The 24580-nt window shown below is 40.2% G+C and overlaps 2 protein-coding genes across 2 annotated transcripts in view; one reads left to right on the top strand and one right to left on the bottom strand.

The window, feature by feature from the left end:
• Positions 1–396: 396 nt before the first annotated feature.
• LOC116513992 (endothelial protein C receptor-like) lies at positions 397–9353 on the bottom strand. Its single transcript, XM_032225353.1, has 4 exons — positions 8643–9353; positions 6485–6736; positions 3796–4065; positions 397–2191 (listed from the first exon to the last, which is right to left on the bottom strand). Exons 1-4 carry the CDS (start codon positions 8701–8703, stop codon positions 2079–2081), a joined length of 696 nt encoding a protein of 231 aa, XP_032081244.1. The 5' UTR covers positions 8704–9353; the 3' UTR covers positions 397–2078.
• Positions 9354–16023: 6670 nt separating this feature from the next.
• Positions 16024–24580, top strand: part of PFKL (phosphofructokinase, liver type) — a 39291-nt gene continuing 30734 nt past the window's right edge. The window contains exon 1 of the mRNA XM_032225225.1: positions 16024–16266. Within this exon, the coding sequence (XP_032081116.1) occupies positions 16161–16266 (106 nt within the window). The 5' untranslated portion in view covers positions 16024–16160. The remainder of the gene's footprint in view (positions 16267–24580) is intronic.

Raw genomic sequence — 24580 nt, 5'->3', positions numbered from 1 at the left:
GTTTTTTTTTAAACAGCTCTATATTGATATTTCCTCTAATTTGCAGTTACAACATTTTATGTAACTAGATAAGTAAGAATACTAGTTTATAAATTTTTGAGAACCTTGGGCCCATTCATATTTTAAGTAGCACATATGTTTCCAGAACTGCAAAGTATGGAATCTGAGTGTTTAGAATGTCCCAGATATTTCCAAATTATGCATATTGCACAGTGTATGGTACTCATTCCTATAAATATTGGCATATTTTCAGTACATACAAAAAGACACTGTAACTGCTCAACATGGCTATAGGGCCATTGGACAAGATATGGTTAGGAAGGCACATAGTTTCTATTTTTCCCAGTGTCTTGACTAATAGACACGCCCATAACTGTCTCATGCAGACTTTTGTGAATTTTGAACTATCATATTTATATATCTACTGAAAAGATGGCTGCAGTTTCTGACCCTTTGATCAGCCTCTTAGTCTCAAGAATGACCTAGCAGTAAATAATGTTTATTTCTTTGACTGAAAATGAAATTGTTTTGTTTAAGCTGGAAAACCAGCCCACTGATATTTACCAGCAGCATTGTATTATAATGGATGGAACTGATGAAGTCACTATATGAATAGAGAGCTAGAAAAAGGCCAGCAGTAAAATAAATAGCCACAAACTGTGCATAGATTGGAATAACTTTATAAAAAACATCCAGCCAATTTTGCTATTCTTTCTTTTTTTTAAAAGAACTATAAGTTCTACAAATGAAACAGACAGGTAAAATACTTTTTTTTAAAAAAAAAATGTAACTATATTTAAATATATGATTATGCGAGCTCATAACTGAAAGCCCAAGGTCTAAATTCTAGTGAACAGCTAATAAGATCCTTAATTATCTGAGAACTTTTGGGGGATCTTTAGAGCACTTAGAAGTGATGAACAGGAAACAGTTTCACAATTGTTGGCTGCTGCTCAGTGTTATGAGGGTAAAATGCATGGAGTTATCTCATGGTTTCTTGGTACATACTGTAGTCCTAAGCATCCAGAAAAAATAATGGAATCCTAATTTCTAGTAAAATTCTGAAGACATTCTATAAAAATCTCTCGAGAGAAGCATTATTTCTAGTGTGTCCCAATTAAATTTAAAACATACAGTTTCTAATTCTGAATGTTCTTAAAGGTCCACAGGCTTATAAGATTTCTCACATCACTGGATTTATCATCATAAATTGTCTTTGGAACTATAGGAATGGAAGGAAGTATAGAAAGAGCCACCCAAAATCAACTGAAGTGTATTATATTACAATCAATGTATTTCCTTTGTTAAAACTCTAATGTGGTCTGATCAGGGATGCCTAAAATTTTTCATGATGAACATAGAAAGAAACAAAAAAAAAATTCAGGCATTCTAGATTTTTATACTGTATTTGCCTGAAGGATAAAGGAATAAAAGAACATGCAAATCCGATTGTTAAATACCTCCCCAAAATGGGGTATCAGTACAGTGCAAATTAAAAAATTGCTGATAGAATATAATAAAATACAACATGGTCACAATAAAAAATCAGCACAATAGGAAAAAACAGGTATACACTGATACAGCATGATAAAAAAAAATTCCTGCTTTCCTACACAAAAAAATTGCCTACAAAAGAACGTCTGCTTCTTTCCAGATCAACCAAGTGTTGATGCATTGATCTCCTGAACTCAACATTGTGGCTGAGAAAGAGTGACTTCCCAGATTCACCCAGCTGGCTTTCATATCAGGCAGACTAGAACTTAGTCTCCTGGTCTCTAACCTGGTGCTCTCAGTATGATAAAATACAATGTCGTATGAAAACTAGCATATTGGGTTGAGTTGAGTTGAAAGTGACTGACTCAAAGTAATGAATGAACTCTGGTTAGGTGGGAACTTGAGCTGAAGTTTCTGTAAAGGAGAAAAGGCAATCATTTGTTGAGATAGATACAAGATGCCTATATTTTTCATTGTGGCGTTCTGTTTCCCCACACACTTATGAGTCCTGCGTGTTTGTCTTCCAATAGGCTCCATTGAGAAACCAAGAAAGCTGATAGTTCATTTGTGTGTCAGTGCTTCTGCTATCTCTTCCCACCTGTGCACAAGAATAGGCACACAGCTAATCCCACTAGAGCAAGAGCACCCATACTGATGCCTATCACCAGCGGAGTGTGTGAAGGTCCTTCATGCTGCCCTGCAAAAGAAAATAGAAAATTTAGGCTTGCTTTTAGGCTGGGTTTGTGGGCAGTGTTATGGATGATGGAGTGGGAGAGGGAGGGAACAACATGTGTCATTTCAAATACTATCTCAATAGGAAATCTTTTGCAGGAAGAAAATGCTAAAAGGAAACGTCTTGTGATGATTTACTGTACAGACATAGATTTTCTTCCCCAAGTTAGAACTGTACCCCGGAAGTCAAACAGACAACCACGCATGCAATATTTATTTTGTTCAATAGTTTGCACTATGTGGTGGGATCACAGACCCTGTTTTGCCCATCTTCACATTACGTTATGAAATATTCCCTTTTTACCTCCCTTATACTCCCTATTTGGGCTAGAGTCAGGGCAACTGGCTGGAACTGATCATATACTGGCTGAATGCCCTTCCTGATGATCAAGAATTTTATTTTCCTATTTCATTACGCATTTCTAAAATTATTACTTTCTATTAAGGAAAAGCAAAAATTGCAGAATTTTCCTCTCCAGTGTATGTTTGTTTTTAAATATTTTTGTTTGACATTTTGCAAACATTAAAATCACAATTACAATACAATAGCAGAGTAGAAGGGACCTTGGAGGTCTTCTAGTCCAATCCCCTGCCTAGGCAGGAAACCCTACACCATTTCAGACAAATGGCTATCCAACATCATCTTAAAGTCATCCAGTGTCGGGGCATTCACAACTTCTGGAGGCAAGCTGTTCCACTGATTAATTGTACTAACTGTCAGAAAATTTATCCTCAGTTCTAAGTTGCTTCTCTCCTTGATTAGTTTCCACCCATTGCTTCAGGTGCCTTGGATAATAGTTTGACTCCCTCTTCTTTGTGCAACCCCTGAGATATTGGACTACTGCTATCATGTCCTTCCTTTCATTAAACTAGACATACCCAGTTCCTACAATGTTCTTCATATGTTTTAGTCTCCAGTCCCCTAATCATCTTTGCTGCTCTTCTCTGAACACTTTCTAGAGTCTCCACATCTTTTCTACATCGTGGCAACCAAATCTGAATGCAGTATTCCAAGTGTGGCCATACCAAGGCATTATAAAGTGATATTAACACTTCACATGATCTTGATTCTATCCCTGTTTATGTAGCCTAGAACTGTTGGCTTTTTGGGCAGCTGCTACCTTCACACTTTTACAGCTTTCTCTTATCGGTATTTTTTCTGATTTTGGGTTTTCCATTTTCCATTCCATTATCTTATACATATTCTTTGTTTCATTTTTTTTCTTTCTCATTTTTACAATATATACATCTATATACAATATTTCCATCTCTATTGCTTTCTAAGTATATGCCATCTCTTTTCATTGTGTTTACTATGTGTCCTTATGCATTTATTTGACATCTCTTTTCAAGCCAGTTATACTATCTATTCCATATCTTGTAGCACTCTGTTTCCTCTCTATCTCTTAGTTCTCTAGTGTTATTGAGATGACAGCACTACTTTTATTGCATATCTTTTCCTCTGAAAATTAGTGAATAAGAAGAATTGACTGAGCCAGGATAATTTGTCAGGATATCTGTCTAGCCAAAGGCTTCTCTGCAACTACCAGTATCAATTGTCTCACATACCAGTAATGGCTTCTTTGTTGTTAGTATGCATCCTTAGAAAGTTGACACATGTTTTTTCTAGGAAGAACTGTAGATTGGTAGTTGTCTCTTGGAATTGATTCAGCTTCTGACTAGTATACTTGGCCACCAAAGTGTTAGCTAAACCTTCCCAGTTATTACTCTTTGTGTGAAATTTCAGGAAATCATTCCCATTCAGCGAAATCTTGTAGAAGCTTCTGGTGCCATTTTCCGACACTTCGCACCCCTTTGTGCAATATAGGGATATGGGATCTGCAATCAAAATGATAGAAAAATGTGTAGTAAAGATTTATTTGAACATCACACACAAAGTAATGGAGCATAATAGAACAAACAAACAAAGCACTCAATCTGAGGCTTGAAAATATTCTTATACAACATTCATGTTTCCAATTACTTGCTTTATCATAACTTAAGTACAATCTATATATTTTTAATTTTTTAAAAAGTGAAAATTACCAATTTCCCAAAAAACTAAAAGTAAAATAAAATAAGTGAAAGAAATATAAAAAGGGGGGAAAGTTACGAAAGTGGCTTCCAATCTTCTATTTTACTTCCCTTTTAAATGACTCTTCTTTAAAAGAGAAGTGTTCCCCAGCCAGCGAATACTGGCTGGGGAATTCTGGGAGTTGAAGTCCAGACATCTTCAAGTTGCCAAGGTTGAGAAACACTGTATTAGATAATGTAATTCCTTATTTTTGCTGCCAGTGAATCATGGAGTTGGACGGAACTTTACAAATTATTTATCGTAGTCCATTCCCTTCCTTACTGTGGCATCTATTAGACCATTTCTAACAGATGACCAACTTCTCTTTGGCCTTCAGCAGAGGAGAATTGTGACAACTTGCTCCTCTGGCTGACAGTTCAGAAAAACCAGGATTTCTAGCCTAAACTACTTCCTTGCAGTTTTAACTCACCTGATCTGATCATGCTTTCTAGAACATTAGATAATACCTCCACTTGTATCTGATAATCCTTCTGTTTTTTAAAGAATATCATATCTTACTCCGATTCTTCTGTATGCCAAACATACTTAAATCCTTTAATCATTCTTTATATGGCTTGGCTTCCAGACTCTTTGTCATTTTGGAAATCATATCCTGAACCTGCTTCAATTTGTTATTGCCCTTTTTGACCTTTAGGGCCTCAAAGTATTCAAGGAACTTGACCATAGCCCGGATCTTTTTTTATGTGGGCTACTGTCAACCAATATCCTCCATATTATACTTGGGTCTTTCCTTTCTCCTACCCAGATATGGACTATTATGTTCTATTAAATTCCATTCTGTTTATTTCAATGTACTACTCAAGTTGTCTAAATCTTCCATCCCCCACGAAGTATTGGCCATCCCTCTGTTGGAAGAAATGTCCTTCTGGGTTCAGCTTCAAGTGGGAAAAAAAGACACTGGAGACATGGAGGCTGCTTGGAAAGATGGCTTAATGGTGGACAGGACCACATGGCTTGAGTCCTGAACAGAAAAGGTGATCACATGCTTCAATGTTGGGTGAAGAATAAGAAAGAGAAGGAAGGGCTGAAAGTTCCTGGCTTTATATTCTCTATTCAACCCTACCTTTCCTGTTCCTGTGTAAGAAATGTGTTCTGATTGGTTGTCAGACTCCCATGGGACCAAGTTTTGAGTTTCCAGATGCCATGTGGTGAGTTTCTGTGGAAGGTTAATATCATCCATCACCCTGGAGCTGAAGGGGAGAACTCTTTATTTTGTAGAATAGACTGGCTTTGGCATTTTAATGAGCCATTAAGGAAAGTGGGGGCTATTAAGAGTGAGTCTGTTTCCTGCCTAAAACATGTTTCTCCATTTCTGATCCAGGGAAATATAATATTCTGCCTTTTCAATATTTCCTAGGAGAGGGCTGGGTGCTAACTTCCTACACCTCCCTCCTTAGTACTGCAAATTTTGTAAGTGTCCTCAACTCACTGTAATAAAAAGTTAAACAGTATGGGGACATGGACCGAGCTCTTTGACTCTACACTACTGACTTCCCTCAAGCTGACATGCAGTCGTAACTAGTGCTCTCCAAAGTTTACCTACCTATAGTATGAGCTAGGCCCTATTTTACCATTTTATGGAGAATATTTGAAGAAACTCTCAGTTTCTTTGATGAGTTCCAAATGCAGCATGGCAGCAGCATTCCCCTCATCTATCATAGTAACTAACAAAAGAAACAGCATTAATCTGTCATGTTTTCTTTGCAACTAATCCATATTAGCTCCTGTTAGACACAGCATGGCTATCTAATGAGCACAAACATGTTGCTTATCAATTCCATATCTCTGATGAAATAATCCCATTTATTCTCATTCTTAACAGGAGATAACCCCTTTCAAGTGTTAATTTGAAATTGTGAGCAATTCAGTTTTAGCAGAAAGAAGGGGTACAATAGATGTGGTAACATTACTTGTATGGCTGGAATGTTTCAATTCTTTCATTATTTTTGGTTACTGGGAAGTAAGGCTTTGCTTTTTAAAATTACATTGCATACATTTCCCAACTCAAAATAGTGAAAATGGTATCATCATTTTTTTCATCAACCATAGATGTTGGTACTCAGCAATACAATTTTTCTTGGCAAAGAAAAAGAAAGGCAATTTTTCTTGCCTTAACATGAACTCCCCAAGTATTGCCACCTTAAAACCTCCTCTATTACTCACAGGATATGACCTTTTCCTTTGAGAGTACAGCAACCATTCCCTGGAAGCTCTGTAGATATTGGTGCAGTTTGCTTTCTGTCTGTTCCCATTGGTTGGATGCCTCTAATGGTGACAGCTGGCTCACATTCAGTTGTTTAGTATTACCCTCCAAGCTATGGGTCATTATCCCATTTAGGATGGCATTGCCTACAAATTTCGCAGAGTTTTCTTTTGAAAAGTTGGCAGTCAATGTCATGATGAAGGTATGAGTTTCTGAGAATAAAAATAATAATAAAAAGGAGATAATCAAGCCAGTGGAAGCAATAATTTAAGTCCCTTCTTCCCAGTCCACTCCTTCTGGCTAAACAGGTGAAGGATGGCAGGAGTTTGCGCAAACCTCCCCTTAAAAAAGGAAAGGAAATCAGCTTGGCTGATCTTTTTATCTCACTCTTTTTTTCTCTCCCTTTGTTCAAAGACATCCTGTAATCTTAACTGAAAAAAGAAGAGGGATTAGTCCAGGAAGTATTGCACATTCAGGAAGGGGGGGGGGTTTCCTGCCTAATTTCCCCATTGAAAAGATGTTTTTCTTAGCACCGACTGTGGCACTGGATGATTGCCAGGGAACTATATAATCCAGACTGACAGGCACCATTGTTTATAGTGGCCTCAACATTCTTTCTCTAATGGAAAAAATGTGGCTAAAAGGGAGAATAATCTATCACTTCTGAGATGATCCACTGTCCACCAGTATTAGTTATGGCCGAATCATTTTCCTGATGATCTGTCAAGTTCTCTACTTCACTTTATTTTTAATTTATTTTTACTTGACCAATGTGTGTGGGGGGAATACTTTTTGATGGAGCTATGCTTAATATTCTGGGGAAACCAAAGTTCCATGGTAAGCAATGTAATGATGCAATTGTGGCAAGATGGCTTTTCTCCTTGATGTGGGGACTGTATTTTTTTTAAATTAAAAAAAAACAATGTGAAGCTGATTTATGCTATGGTTATTGTTTATGCTGTGCCTTAAAATATGCAAGATTGAGAGTGAAGATAAGAAAAAGGCAAGCCATTGGCTCACCATATATCTGGGAGGAGAGAAACTGTTTTTGCAAGGCGTGTTACCAATAATAAAATAGGAGATAGATTCAAGATTGAGTCATTATTCCTAAAAAACTAGAATAAGGGTGCATTCGGAATGCATGGACGTATGTGGGGTGCATGCCTGTACATGAGAAGGAACTCCATGTTTAAATAACAGACACTCCCTGAAGTTCTTGAAGCTCCATTACAACTGGATAGCAGTGTTATCTTATGGAATCTTTCCTTATTTTAAAACATGGTTACTCTTTAGAACATGATAACTATTGCACAATATCCTACCCCTGAGAAATCCTTTTAGTTAATCATTTGCACAAATTTGTCCTGACTACTCCAAGAGAAATAGTCCTAAATTCATTTTATGCAAGAGATTGAAAATTATTACTAATCTGTTCCAATCAACAGTTCTGCATCTATCACCATCAATCTTTGAAGATAATAGGATTTTATCTCTAAATATACCTAAATAGATATGCATTAATTTCCAAATCATAACTGGGAGTTCAAAACAGATTCTTTGTAAATTTCAGAATGTCATTAAAATATTTTTACTGATTTGGATGCATCATGAAACAAATGCACAGATAACGTTTCAATCCAATCACTTTATTTCTGCACTCATGTACTTAGAAGTCACTTCCATAGATTTCAGCGGGATTATTCCCCAGCAAATTATATTTAGGATTACACAATTAGTTAAATATTTTCAAAACCCAACATAAATTTTTTAAAAAAATATTTTCTACCTAAACAATAGTAGAATTAGCCCCAGATAAATAATTTTAAGGAGACTATTCTGTAACTTGGTACTATAGATAATCCACCATCAGGTATATGAATTAGATCTGTGAAAATAAGCAGTATGACTAAAAAAGAGAAAGATCCATGGATAAGCATGTTAAGCCAAAATCACAATGTTAAAGACTAAAAATGTATTCCTCTACTTTTCACAACTCACATTCATAGAGTGTTTTGCCAGCTTTATATTCACCCTTCTTACTCAGAAATCTAATCAAATCACACAGAATACTCACTATTTCCAGTTTTAAATCAAGCCAACATGATTTTCCAAACTTACCTTCACCGTATGCCCAGTGATAGAGAGCCCAAGACTGGAGAAGAATTTGCAGGAGAAACATTCCCAGTCAGGAGTCACTTATTTGCAAAGCCAGGAACACTTCAGTGTTGTTAGTGAAGTAAGGTCTCTGGAAAGGAAAACTCCAAGTCTTTTATATGTCACGCCAAGCACCACCAGAAATCAGGGAGTTTCATTTGCCAGGACTGGGTTGGAAGACAGAGGGTACGGCTGGCTGTGAAAAGGCGGGTGGAGCATGTTTTCATCTTCCTATTTCCTCACATGGAGCAAAGGAACTTTTTTCCTTGCCAGATCCGCCTCCTTCTGTTTCTCCCACAGCTGTGCAGGCTGTAGCTGGAAAATGGCTTTAAAATGCCAAGCATGACACTGTTTTTGCCAAGTATAGCATTGGGAATAGAGACAGAGAGACAAGGCAAACAAAACATGAGAAAAAGATCCAATCAAAATATCAGCAAAATTAATATTCACAAAGGACAGAAAGAGTGCATCTGCAGACAGTACAATCTGGGTCATAGTGCCATTTGAGATTTCTAGTTTTGAGATTAGATATGTAAAGATATTTTATTGCACACTACCCCAAAAGAGATATTCCAAGACTGCAGCCTTGATGAGAAATATACCGTAGAGTGTCCTGGGTCCAATATCTAACAGAGACAAATACAACCCAAGCAACATTCATTTCTGCCTTTATATGCTGTATATACATCGTATGTTCATAGTTTACCTTGTCACATGGGCTGAGACTGCTATTGTATGCCTATTCTGCAAACACAGCCAGTATGAAACACAGATAGTCTTTGAATTATGACCACAACTGTTACCAAGTGAGACAATTGTTAAATAATTCTGCCCCATTTTATGACCTTTCTTGTCACAGTTCTTAAGTGAATAATTGCAGTTGAGTTAGTAACATGGTTGTTAAGTGAATCTGGCTTTTCCATTGACTTTGCTTGCCAGAAGATCGCAAAAGGTGACCTGGGGACACCGCAACCGTCATAAGTCAGTTGCCAAGCATCTGAATTTTAAAGCATTTGAATCTTGATCATACCACAATGGTCATAAGTGTGAAAAATAGCCAAAAATCACTTTTTTTCAGTGCCTTTGTAATTTTGAATGGTTAATAAATGAACTGTTGTAAATTGAGGACAACCTGTAGTGCTTAGGGTACTGGATCAGAGTGAAGGAGGCCATGTTTAAAAACCATTAAGCCATAAACTACATGACAACAAACCCCAGTAAGAGTTATCATGAAATGGGAATTTAGCCAAAAAGACACTATATGACTTGGTTTTGTAAGTGGGTATGGTGAAAATCATGACTGCCCCTAGGTCACCCTATAAGCTTTCATGGCTAAGTGGGGTCTAAAACAATGGGAGCCCCCTAATCAAATCTAATATTCTAAGCATTGTCTTATTCTGGTTCTCTTTATATGATTTTTGTTTGTTTGTTTTAATCCCCTTTTATTATTTTTTAAATAAATAATCATTTAAAAAAAATATCTAATACTCCTTTTTGTTTACCTCACAACAACTCTGTGAGGTGAGTTGGGCTGAGAGAAAGTGACTGGCCTAAAGTCACCTAGCTGGTGGTATATATAATATTAATAAGAATAGCAGACTTATGGAATGCATAGTTGCCTCTGGCAATATATATTTAAGTGCAGAACAGAATTATTACTACATCATCAAGAATTACAACATCAGAAATTACTAAATGCACTGAAATGCTATAGCTCTTACATATGGGACTATTTGTTAAGCAGCAGAGGTGCTTCATCATGCCCTTTCTCTCACTTCTTTGCAGAAAACTGAACTTAAATTTAAAATTCCTGCTGGTAGAAACATACTGTGGGAAATTGGAATGAAACATTGTATCAAACCCCCAAACCATAACATTGTCATTATGGGCAGAAGGAAAAAGATCATCTTACATTTCACAAAAGTTAGACATGCTTTGAATTGTAAGTTGCTTCGGTCTATGGACAACACTGCAAACAATCCCATATTTATAACATGCATATATACATCCTACTTCTGAGTGGCTAGGAGTTTCAACAATTCTTTGCAGTATTTATCCAGTGTTCAGTTTCAACAGAAAAAAAAAGAAATAGCATATTTCTGAGAGAGAGAAAGAAGCTGAGAACTCAGAACATAATCCTGCTCCCATCCAAATTCCTAGGAGAATGTATGAGGCCACAGAAGTCCTGCAAAGAACAGTATTGAATCTGAGCCTGCTCTTCAAGCCCAAATTAGTGGGCTTTAGTTTTATACAATTCCCAAAAATGGAGACTATAAAACTAAAAAAAAAAAATCATACATGAAACAAAAACATTGCATTCCAAAAGTTCTATTGAACTATTCTGAATGGGTCACATAAAATCTGGAATGTTTTTGTTGTATATGATTTCAGCCAAAAACAAAACCCACAGAAATAATTTTACATGGAAAAAAGACAAGGCCTCTGGATTTCTGCCCTTCTTTTCTCTGCCGCTTTCAGTGAAGTCCTTCCACCAGCCCTCCCATCCAGCTGACCTTCCTAGCACTAATCCTCGCAAACCTCAATCAGGCTGCTGCCAACATCCCAATCAGAAACTTGCAGTTCAAAGTACGAACTGTTATATATATTTCTATTCCAGACTGATTTCTTACTTATGTGTATCATCATTCTAACTATTTTCTGTACACTGCAGGATAAAGGTCTCTTCCTCCTGTTTCCAACCAATACAGTCCTGAACTTTCTTTTGACGATTGGACCCAAAATAGTTGCTGATGTCATCGATCCATCTTAATATAGGTCTTTTTTGTGGATGCTTTTTATCAAGTGAAATCCATTCTATGACTGCCTTAGTCCAGCTGCCATCAGTTCTTCTTGCTATGTGACCATCCTATTCCCATTTTATTTCTTTTTACTCTCTTGATATCATACACTTTTGTTTGTTCTCTAATCCATGTGCAAGTATTTCTATCTTGTCTTATAATGCCAAGCATGTATAATTGCTATGCACATATGAAATGCACATCTCCACAATGTTAACTTTTGACTGTCTTTTCTTGGTGCCTGCATTCACATTATTTTAGCCTAACATTTTGTATAAACCTACTGTAAATCCAGTCACAAATCTCACTTATATCCTTAATAGTTAAGTTAACCAAGGGCATATTCTCTGAGTGTAGCCTGAAAATGACATTATCTTAAAACATGCATGTTGATATCTTAAGAGTCAAATTTATAGATTGGGATTGGATTTAATGGAATCTACCTTGACCATTCACAAGGCCATTATGTTTTTGGTAACTGAGATTATTGAGTAAATATAGGTCAGATAGGAGAGTCCCAGAGAACAATGAAATGACAAAAATGCTGACAACAGCCATCGTGATGTCTGTTCACTATATAGTCAAGATGTCTAAGAAAGATTATATAATTATCTGAGCATAACAACATTTTATTCTCTTTTTTAAAAAAACTCTCTTGTACTCTAATCCACTTTTTTATCCTTAATGAAGTTTCTGGTTGCTACTCTGAAAATGACCAAACGAAGAAAGCAGATAAACTGGAACCAGACAAGTAAATATGAGTCAAGGACTATGTAAACAGCAACAACTGAGGAAACAAAAGGCAGCAGAATCAAATGTCAGTGGTAGTAACACAATCAACAATCTTCTTGACCTTCCACTCATAGATGGATATCACATGAGTAGTCATTTTCCATGTTAGCCTCTTTTGACCTATCCATCTAAATATTTTTTCACTCCTTTTTACAACAGCATGACCTTTCTCAATTCCTCCTTTTATACAATTATTACACATGAAAAATACTTTTACCATCAACACTCAGAAGAGGAGCCACAAAGATACCAACTGGCCTGCCAGCTTCTTATAAGATGAAGCCTTTGGTATAAAGTCTGAATCATCTGCTTCCTGGTTGTAAAAGGATCAACTGTCCCTGAGGTTGCTCACTCAGTAGCAGCAGCAACATTTGGAGAGGGGAATTGCAAAAAAACAGGCAAGATAGTGGATGAAAATCCCATCCATTGTTTACATACATTGGCATCATTTGCATGTACAAAGAGAAGGAGACTAAATAATCCTGCTTCAGTCAATAACTTACCTATTTTTATTGCCCTAGCCTGCTTTTGCTTTATGTGCAAATATTTGGAAAGAGATAGGACTCTAACAGGGAAGGAACTGCCACATATTACTGATCTTATTTTATTATGGTGTGCTGTTACAGAACAATGGGCGGGGGAGAACAGGTCACAGATTTTGAGATAATAATTTGCAGGGAAATATATGATGAGCAACTGCAATCTAGTTGTTACAAGGAGTGGAGGGAAGACCAGTGCCTGATCTCCCTTCCTTTCAGACTACAATCTTATTAATGACATGACAATGACAGAGATGGAAGACCCTTTAGTCAAGGAATGTCAAACTCAATTTCATTGAGGGCCACAACAGGGCTGTGGTTGACCTCAGGGGGCCAGGTGGGTGTGCCTGATTGGTGGGCATGGTCAGATGTACATCACTCACTGGGCATGGCCAGCTGGGTGGGCATGACCAGCTTGATGTCACACCCCAAATTGCTGGCATGTTTCCTCTTGCATTGAGTAGACTGGGCTGAAGCCATGCTGGGCCGATGTTTCCTCTTTGCAATGGGTATACTGGGTCAAAGCCATGCTGGCCCAGTGTTTTCTCTTCACATTTGGTAGACTGGGCTGAAATGACCTGGGTAGACTGGGCCAAAGCAATGCAGGCCAGCCTTTTACATTTTCCAGGATGGCCCTGCAGGCTGGATCCAACCACATCACAGCTGAATCCGATCTGCGGGCCTTGAGTTTGACAGCCATGCTTTAGTCTGAAGATCCAACTTCTTTAATGCTAAGTCAGTTTCTGACAAAACATCTATCCAGGATTTAATCCTGAACAAAACACTGATTTGACATTTATTAGAAATACCTGGATAAGAGTAGAGGGAGAATATTTCTCCCAGTTCTGTGGATGAATTATTGTATAAAGCAGTAAGCTAACTTGGAAGGTGGTGAGATATGTGGCTGTAATATAAGGGAGGCATAGAATAAGGGGGTAAGAAGGCTGCCATGATATTTTTATGCTTGATCCTGGTAGTTAGCAGATGTGAGTTGTTATGACAAAAGTAAATTGGCATGATCAAGGATGCAGTTGTGGTGAAGGATGTGAAAGAATGTTAAAGCAAGAAGGTCATAATTTAGGGAAGAAGGTTAAAAAAAAACCAAGGAGCTATCATGAAGGGAGTTTGAGGAATATACTTAAATTGTCAGGGATTTTTAGAAGCCTGATATCAGCATAAGGAATGTGCTAACTTCTGACTTTGTTGTGCACTACATATATGCAATGTATTTTATTTTGTTTTAATTTATTGTCCTTCTTTTAGGAATAGCATTTTCTTTGGGCTAATAAAATAAACTTTTGGGCAGTGTTGAGCTTCAGAATGGCTGTGGTCTAGGCAATGTATTTCTTGATGTTTTACTGGCAACTGTGGCTAGTATCCTGAGAGGCAAGGTGATCAGGGACTAACTGAACTCCTGTCTTTAAAACCAGGTGACCTGACTGTAAGGGAGTAGGCTAAACACCAAGCAAAAGTTTAAAAAATGCTGTTGAAGCTGATTGTTTTGTAGCATATAGAAATAGACTGATATTGAATATCACTTCTAAACACAGCCTTCCCTCCAGTGGATTTCAAGCACTATTTTGGTTTACCAAGGAACTGAGAGTTATGAAATGGACTGCTGGAGAGATTTAGCAGAAGTGGAAAATGCGCAGAACTGGGAAATGTAGCAGTAGAAATTGTGAAGGGGGCATAAACCCCAAGGACAAGGACTGCATAGCTTCCCGCAAAGTAAATCAGATTCTAATTCTGTCTCCATTGGGCCTGTACAAGACTGGCACACATGTTTTTCCTTGTTGTGAGTCCTTCAAGATAATGAAAGAAAAGAGTCAAAATAGAAGAGATTCACCATAAGCAATTGTCATTGGGTTTTTTTTTGTAGATAAGGTTAATGAATACTTTTTCAGACTTGTCATTCTGAAGGTCTCCAATGACTTTAAATGGTTAACAGGCAATTTCCAAAAAAATCACACTGTCAACATCTTCATTGATGAACTGTTTATCTTTATTCCAATCTCTTTCCTCATCACTTATTGCTAGCTCTGAGCCCAGTGGTTTGTGTAAGCAGTTAGGATATTTGACATCAATGTCCATCATGCTTCACTTGCTCAGAATGAATGATATCTGTCATTTTGATGCCTATTTTCTAATGTCGAAGAGATCTCTCTGAGGCTCTTTGCAGACCCCTTTGCAGGCCCCTTACCCCTTACCATTTACTACTATGAACAATGTCACCATTTAGCAAATTTGACTATTCAACTAGTCATGCCTGATCACTTATAAAATATGTTAAAAAGTCCCACTTTTGTAGTAGGACGCCTAGTTGCATTCCTCTATTATGCAACGCCTAGTTGCATTCCTCTATTATGCAACGCCTAGTTGCATTCCTCTATTATGAGAAATGTCTATTTCAAATTCCTATTTATCCAGTTGCTCATCCACAAGAGGACCTGGTCTTTTATTCCTTTCCTTACTGAAAAGTTTGCAATGGTTACACAGACGTCTTCTTGGACTTTCCAGCCATTTTCATAATTTAAGGATATATATTGGGTCTAAAACTGTACTATAGTGGTTGTGAAAACTGCCAAGTCTTTGTGAAGTGAGTTTGTCCTTTTGATTTTTTTTCCACTGGTATTTTCAATTTTGATAAGTTCCCTTTCTTAAAGTCAAATATAACCGTGAGGGATTTGGTATGTGAATTATCACTTCTTTGAATATTGAATTGTATTGCATTAAGGTCAGTGTTCCTAATCGGTTCAACTACATATTTCTCTTATTAAATTCTGGGTACTAGTCAAGAGCAGGTCTAGTATTGAAGAACCTATCAACCTTGATCACAATAAACACAACAATAAACAACTCTGGCACAACAAACAGCAAACTCACAGATTTGTGTATATGATATGAGTGGATCGGAGTAGGAAAATAAATGTATTGGGCAGTGTTAAGAAGAGAAGTGGAAAGCAACTTAGAGGGGTGTACAATACCAAGCATTTGAGGGCCATCCTTGGAAGAACTTGAGATTCCACGTCTTCTCCATCGAACCTAAATTAATTTAGGGAGCAGCAAATCCCAGTAGGAGCCTGCTGATCACTACCATCAACCAATTTCATCACTTGCAGCTCAGGACAAAACAACACCTGGTGCAGACAAATTGACAGTGATTTACGTTTCCACCACAGCGCCTGCGCTGGCCAGGTAGCTCCTCCCCCGGGACGAAGTCATCGGCCAAGACCAACCGAGAGGGCGGAGCTTCTCGAAGCCGCGATTCCTGGACCGCTGCTGCTGCTGCTCGTGATTTATCTTTAGATATATAATATACATATATATTGGCACCCCGGATAAGGCTTGGAAAAATGGCGGGAACCGATCTAAGCTCAACGGGGCTGGACCTAGAGAAGCTACGCATGGCGGGCGCCGGTGTAGCGTTGGCTGTGCTCACCAGCGGCGGCGACGCACAAGGTCAGTCGCACCGGTCCCCTTAAGTCGAGCTGGCTCAAAAACGCCAACTCTGGGTGTGTGTGCAAGACACGTGCAACGTGTAAATGAGTACGGTTAGCACTGAGCACAGTCTGAGCCGTAGAGCCTCTGCCCTATGGAGGTTAAGAGTCGAAAACCCCTAAGCAAAGTCCGCCCTTGAGGGCCTGTTGCAGAAATCTCCTTTACCAGGGAGTTCCTGCTCCGCCTCCCTCCCAAAGCCTGGTTTTGCTAGGCGCCCGCGGCATAAAGGCGCCCCGGAGGTTGGCGGAGGCATCTGCCCTCATCGTGCGGGAAGCGGAGGTTAGCGGTGCCTCGTTGGAACTACTAGGCTCCGTAGCCAGAGCCTCGAATCTGTGACGACCGTGCTTGTTTGACGCAAGCAGCAGCACATTCGCAGAAGGGAATTTCCTCCATGATGAGCAAACCAAAATTTCTCCATCCCACTATTCACATTTTTAAGGCTTCCCGAACTGGGCTGCAAAAATCTAAGCGAGGACTACTAGGTGATACATAGCAAAAAGATGGGGATGACTCCTTTTTTTGTCATTAGTCTTCATCTGGAATTTTGCAACCTCAAATGGCATATCATCACTGTGTTGCATTTTAATCAAAGCATCGATCCTGTTAAATTTCTGTCATTCATCATCTCCCCAGTGTCTTCTTAATAATGCAGCCCTAACATACTACTAGTAGGCAGCAAAGAACGTTCATGCAGAGTACCTTGTACATGAAATACAAATTGTATCATTTGCTTCTATATTAGGAATAGGATTTTAGAGAATAATCAGTAAAGCCATTTGGAGGGAGGGGGTGTTCCAGAATTAGAAATGGCTTATTGTACAGAGATGTGTATAAATATTGTGGGGTCTTTGGTATTCCCTGAGCTTGGTTGTTTCCTTGCAACCATTTCATTACCAAACTAGATAACATCGAACTCTTGATCCAATGAGTTTTTCTTGAAGCAGGTCTCCTCACTAGACAACTGGGACATGTCAACAGAAAAGTTTTCATTTCCCATTAATGGCATTTGATCTCTGACATGATTTGGGAGGCCTAGATGAGAACTATTCCTGCCTGAATATCTTTAAAAGTTAAGTGATGGTTACTTGTTAAAGCTGGTTATATGCACACTAAAGCTGGATTTGTAGTTCATTGTCTATATTGACTAATGATATTATATTATATAGAGAAATTGAATAGACAAGCAAATATTATTTCTAGATCAATACCCTTAGTCCTTCAAGGGATAGAATGCCATAGACAGAATCTATATTGAATATATCGTGAAGAATATGTGTGACATTGTTGTATGTTGTAATGTCCTTGACAAAAATGGAAATTCAGAAAGTATTGATTTTTTTTGCTTGCAGCCATTAAAATACTGTCCTTGTTATGACAAAAACTCACGCAGGCCAGTTAAAATTGAAAATAAGGCTGCATACTCAGTTGAAATACTGGTTATTTGTTGGATTAATCAATGATGCTTAAGATGTTTCATTATAAAAATTTAATTCAAAACTTTTAGTGTATGTTAAAAATAACCAAACCCCCTTTATAATGGGTTTCCAATTTTAAATTTTCAATCATATCAGTGCTACAATAGTATAAATCAACAGTGTAGCATAGAGAGTTGGAAGAAGTATAATCTACAGTAATGACAGAATCAATTTAGTTGTAATAAACTATCATTCCTGGATCTTGTGTCTTTCTCAGATGAGTCTTAGAAAAATGAAATTTGATGGGTCTGCCTAATATATGTGTATGTTTTATTCCACAACAGCTATCACCCTTACATAACCTTTACTTTGTTCTAGTTTTCTACAATGTAATCTTTCTTCTCAGTTATAATGAAACAAACAGTCAACTGTAGAATGAAAAATTACAACAGATTTTGCCTACAAAGTACTTCCTATAAATTATGGCCGCTTAATCTTTTTTATTTATTCTTTCAGGATAAGAAGCCAAACGTTTATATAGCACAGGCTTTTTAAACAATGTAAAATCTCAGTTTTGTGGATTAACTAGCTAAGAGGTGTCTTTTGAAGCTAAATGTCTGTAATTCATATTACTTTAATAAGATAGATAGACAGACAGACACTGATAAAGTATATCTAAAATTTCAACATGTATGTAATTATGCTACTGATGTAATTCACATCAATTAGCTGGGTGCTTTAGAAGAGTTTTTTTTTTAAGATAAAACATACAAATACAGTTTTAAACATACAACGCCCCTCCCTCCCCGCGGTGACAGTCATTCACAGACCAACTTTTTTTTCCTTCCTCATTGTTTAGTCTCTAAGCAACATCTTCTCGTTACAAAGTTCAGGGATCTATTACAATACCCATGTTCACTTTTAGTTCCCATTGTTAACAACTGCTATTTAACTTTCCCCGTTTTAAGTCCCTGCTGTTCTCCTTGTCGCCCACATATACCATAGGTTCCAGCTAAGATAATGTTCTGTTTCTCCTTTGTCCCTCAGCCAACCCGTCATTCTGTCCATTTCTGCACATTCATAGATCTTTTTAATTATGGCATCTTCCGGCGGTATAGTAGTAGATTTCCAAAATTGTGCATAGGTTATTCTTGCAGCCACAATTATATGTAGGCTCAAATACCATATAGATTTACTCATGTTTAATTAGGAGATTAGGGGACTGGAGGCTAAAACATAATGGTTGCAGGAACTGGGTATGCCTAGTTTAATGAAAAGAAGGACTAGGGGAGACATGATAGCAGTGTTCCAATATCTCAGGGGCTTCTAAAAGAAGGAGTCAAGCTATTCTCCAAAGCACCTGAGAGTAGGACAAGAAGCAATGGATAAAAACAAATCAAGGAGAGAAGCAACTTAGAACTAAGGAGAAATTTCTTGACAGTTAGAACAATTAATCAGTGGAAAAACTTGCCTCCAGAAGTTGCGAATGTCCCAACACTAGAAGTCATTAAGAAGATGTTGGATAGCCATTTGTCTGGAATGGTATAGGGTTTCCTGCCTAGGCATGGTGTTGGACTAGAAGACCTCCAAGGTCCCTTCCAACTCTGTTATTCTGTTCTCTTCTCTTTCTCTTCTCTTCTCTTCCATTCTATTCTGTTCTGTGCAGCTCCTCAAAACCTAGAATGCCACTCAAGAGCTTTTCTAGAGGTTGCTGTTTTATAATTTGCAATGTAACTAAAGGGGAAAGTATTAAGTCTTGGAATAATTATTAACAGTGATTTAAATAAAATTTTAATTTAATCTTTTCATCTCAGTCTCTTCCACTTCTTTGATCTGATTATGCTCTTTTTCTTGACACAGCATGTGAAGATCAAATATGATCTTTCCCTTGTAAAAAAAAAACACCTGTATACCCTTCTCTTCAATTCAATATTGAATAAAAGGAAGTAATGATTCAGTTATCGTGACCCCAGTACCAGTAGTAAGAGCTACCTTCATTAGAAAGAAATGTGAGTCAGGCAGCAATCAAAGTTACATAAATGGACTCCTAGTCAGCTTATTTGACTGGAACATTGCTGGTTTCAGAAAGCTTTAGATTTTGATAGTAGATCCAAGGGTGTCACTCCATCTAGAACAGGCTATTTATTCATTCTTGCATGCAGTGATTCATCTGCCTGAGTTGAGTTACAAATTATTCATCCACATCTATTCATCTACAAATTATTCATCCACAATTTGTCCTGAAAATTGTTCAAGTTTTCTACTACCTTCTTGGCAGTGAAAGAGAAAAAGGGCTGGGTATAATCAGGAAAGTTGTGAGATTTGATTTAATTCCCTTATGATCAAGTAAAGGACAACATGAGGATTTTTGTTCTAATAGTCAGCTCCACTATTGATGTCATACAACCAAACAATTTCAGAACCAATGCAGAAATGCAATAAAGCAGAAGGTGAAACTCGCAACCTATCCACACGAGCTTGAACTTCCTTGTAACAAACTAAAAAAACAGAAGCAGCAAATAGGCAGTTGTAAGCAGAGCAAGCAGCAGAGCAGAGTTCAGACTTAATTTTCATTATCTGTGAAAACAGCTGACCATCTCTTTGGCAGTCTTAGCTCCAGTAAAGGTTTGATCACACAATTCTTTAAAGGAGTCTTGAATGAGATAAAGCAAATGATTAAACCAATTCCTATATAAAACTAAAGACCACATTGGATTCATTTATTTTGTGATTGGATTTTAGGGAATTCTGTAAATTATTGTTACGTTCATTGTTATTTTGGTTCTGTGACTAATGCCGCATCATCTATAGTTGATTAGAGTAGCTAGTATGTGACCTTATTGGCCTGTGCCAATAAGTTATTTTTTCCCCGTTCTTTTTTGATTCAGTTGGATTCTGAGATTCATGCCGAGGATAAGAAAAGATTGGCCAAAAGAAACAAAAATGTGTTGATTCACATGGGTAAATCTTTTAGAGGAACCTACTCCTGTGGTCTTAGATGTGATGGATTAAATGTTTGTAGATAGCAATAGGTAGGTGTCTCTATATTCCTTCTTTCCTTCTGCGCTTCATTAAAAATCTTAAAATAGCTTACAATATTTAAAAAAAAATAGTTCCAGTACACTAGTAATTAAAATTATTGAAACAAAAATGTTGTTTTTCCATATACCACTGTTAAAAAAAACCAGCCTACATAATACTAGTACTCAACCTAAGCAGAATGCTTTTTAATAGTATTGCTTTCTTTTTGCTTACTGTTTTGAGAGCACACTTAACAATGTAACAAGATATAGCTCAATGTGACAAGTTCGTTAGTTATCTAGAATTTGACCCATTCATAAACCTCAGTCTTAATATGATTCACCAGCCAAGGGATGCTTGGTTACAAGCTATACACAGAGAACATAAAGAAATGTTAACCTAAGGGCACTGGCACAAGGATCAAAGGCAAAGCAATTTGTACCTGCATTACAAATAGTGTTGCCTATCATTGCTGTTGGATGAATCTCTGCTAAAGTTACTATTTGTTTGGTTTGTAAAGCAGTGGACATATTAAAGGTAAAGGTCCCTCGCATATATGTGCTAGTCGTTCCCGACTCTAGGAGGCGGTGCTCATCTCCATTCTCCATAGTGAGGGGGGAGGAGTATCCAGAATGGGTTTGACCTTATCCTCTCGTGATTGGTTTGAGTCAGATAAGCTCTTTGGGCTCCGCCCCCTGGCAGTGAGCATGCCCAGTTTTCTGACTCAAAACGATCGTGAGAAGTTGCTCATTCGAGAGCTCCAGGAATTTACTAGGATCTAAAGGAAAATTCATTTGGACCCGTCGAGTTTTGCCTCCCTGCTTCACACACAGCCTCCTCCTGCAGGATTGGGACTGCCACTAGCCCCCCTGGGGCGGCAGGCTGCCCTGGACACTGAGGACATCCGAAGACTCTCAGTGAGGAGCTTGGCCGGGCAGCAGGAGGAAGGGCAAAAGCCTCTAGCAGGCAGCCCTAACCAGGAGGACGGGCAAAAGCCTCTAGCAGGCAGCCCCAACCGCTGAGGCTTGTAAGTCGCTGGAGCGCTCCGTTGCTCCCCTCAAGGGTTGAGCGACGAACCAGGGCTTTCAAACGCCCTGGAGCGCCCGTGCTGCCTCCACGTGGCCAGAGGATCGTGAGGAAGCCGAAGAAGCTGTTCCTGGCCACAGCGGCATCGGAGGAGAGGCAGGAGGAAGAGAATCCGGCTGGGAGCGCACGTGGCAAGCTCTCAGGAGCTCAAGCCTCGCTTCAGGCACTTTTAAATTTCGCGCCCCTTTGCAAGCCGGTCGGCGCCATTTTGAAGCCGGGAGGACCCACGTGGTCCAAGATGGCTGCGCCCAGCAACTACCAGGAAGGAGAATCCCAGGCAGTTGCAAGCAGGGACTGCAGCCCCACCGGAGGGGCAGAAGAACAAGCACCCAGGTCAGTGGCTTCCCCAGAGACTGCCCGAGGAGGGGGGGGAGAGGAAAGGCTAAATGCAAAACCAAGCACCTTTCCCCCAGGGCAGATGCAGAGGAAGGGAGGGGTCACAAGCCCCCCAAGCCCTCTAAATACGAGCGGAGGAGGCATAAGGCTTTAGAGAGACTTTGCAACCAAGCAGCCAGCCATCAGAACGCCCCAGGCAAAGGGGGGGGAAATCCAGGCACTCCCTTATCCAGCGGAGGCTCAGGGGAGAATCCAACCCTGCCAACAAGGATCCCTATAGACACCTCGGGGCTTTGGGGCTCCACTCAGGGGTGGCAATCCCCTATCACCCCTACTGTGGGGGCAGCCTTGCCTACTGGCTTTCCCCTTTTGGGCAGCCCCCCCCTGCTCAGGGGGGCTTCAGCCCCAACCCAGTGCTTCCCACAGGGGCCCCCAACTTCCAAGAATTAATGATGCAGGCTTTTCAGCAATACATGGCTGCAGCATTCCAGCAGCCACAGCCTCAGGGGGCCCCCCTCCCCCCCCACCCCCCGGGCTCCTGAATTCCCAGAGGCCCAGGAGGAAGAGATTCACAGCTCCTCAGATTCATCCCAGGAGGACAGTGACAATGAAAGTGAGGAAGGCGAGATCAGAGAACTCAAGCTATCAGAGGATGAAGGCATGCCTCCTCCTAAACCCACATTCACTGGGTTGTTCCAGCCCTCACTGTTTGAGTCCCTGCTCTTCAAGGCCAAGGCAACGGTCAAGCTAGGCAACAGAGCAGCGGAGGCCACACCCCAACGCCAGGGCCTCTCAGCAGAGAACATCTTTGATGAGCAGGCCATCGAGGCAGACACTGTTCCTACGCCCAAGACCTTCCTAGGCCTGATAAGGCGCCAATGGGCATCTCCTACAAAGGGCCCCTCACCCTCCTCTTCAGACAGGATGTTCTTCAATGTGGACCAAGAGCTGGCTAAGCTACTTGCACAGCCCACCATAGATGATCCAATCGTGGCTCTTCATACATCCACCAACATGCCTGGGGAGCCAGAGGATGCCTTGAAGGCGGAGGACAAGAAGGCAGACCTCACCTTGCAGAGGGGCCATCTAGCAGCGGCCTGGGCTGTGAAAGCATCCACCACAGCCTCTTTCATCATCAGATCTTCCTTGCTGTGGCTGCAGGAGCTACAGCAACGCACCCCCATAGCAGATGCCCGGTCACATCAGGACATCAACAGGCTGGCAGCGGCCATCCAGTTCTCATCGGATGCCACCCTGGCTGCAGCCAGATTTGCTTCCAGGGCGATCGCATCGTCGGTGGCATCACGCAGGCTCCTGTGGCTTCGACAGTGGCAGGTGGAGGTTCGTCACAAGTGGCGCCTGGCTTCAGCCCCCTTCACAGGGGACTCCCTCTTTGGCTCGGCTCTGGACCGGTTCCTGGTTGAGAACAAGGACAAGAGGAAGGTCCTCGCCACTGCCCAGAAGAAAGGCAGCTTCAGGTCAACTCCATACCCCAGACGCTCCTACTCCCGGGGTCAGGACTCTGGTTCCTTCTTTCGGGGTCAGGACTCCCTTAGGGGGTCAGAGGCAGGTTTCTCAGGAGGCAGGCAGTATCAAGGGGGATTCCCTGCTAGACAGAGGTACCCAGACAGACAGCAAAGAGGCAGGCAACAGAAGCGGCCCTTTCGAGGGGGCGGAGGAGGCGGAGGGGGGCGCTCCTTCCGCAAATATTAAAGCTAGGTCCAGCGTTCTCCCCATTGGGGGGTGCTTAGCGCACTTCGCTGACCGCTGGGACCTCACCTCCTCTGACAGATGGGTGCAGAAGACCATCAGGCATGGCCTTTCACTCGAATTTCTTTCCAGTCCCCCGAGCTTCTTCCGGATATGTCCGGTTTCTAAGAACCCGACCCGGAGGCTGCTGATGCAGGAAGCCATCCAACACCTGTTGGAGATCAGGGCGATCCAGCCAGTGCCTCCAGAGCAACAGGGTCAGGGGCACTATTCCATCCTGTTTGTCATCCCCAAGGCCTCTGGGGGCTGGAGAGCGATCCTTGACTTGAAACGCCTGAACCGTTCCATTCGCTATAGGAGGTTCAAGATGCACTCCCTACACTCTATCTTGGAGGGGGTTAGACAAGGAGACTTTCTCACTTCTATAGACCTCACTGAGGCCTATCTGCACATCCCCATTGCCCAGGATCACCGTAGGTATCTTAGGTTCTGCTACATGGGTCACCACTATCAGTACCGGGCCCTCCCCTTCGGGCTGTCTTCGGCCCCGAGGGTATTCACAAAGGTAATGGCAGCGCTGGCAGCGCACCTGAGACAGGTCCTGGTGCGCATCCAATGTTACCTGGATGATCTGCTCCTGCAGTCATCCTCCTTTAGGGGCGCTCTGCGAGACCTAGACATCACCATGACAGTCCTGAGGGACCATG

Source organism: Thamnophis elegans, chromosome 10 (genome assembly GCF_009769535.1).
Source record: "Thamnophis elegans isolate rThaEle1 chromosome 10, rThaEle1.pri, whole genome shotgun sequence".
NCBI classification, from domain to species: Eukaryota; Metazoa; Chordata; class Lepidosauria; order Squamata; family Colubridae; genus Thamnophis; species Thamnophis elegans.
The sequence above is the reverse complement of the archived record's forward strand: the minus strand, read 5'-3'. Positions and strand labels throughout refer to the sequence as shown.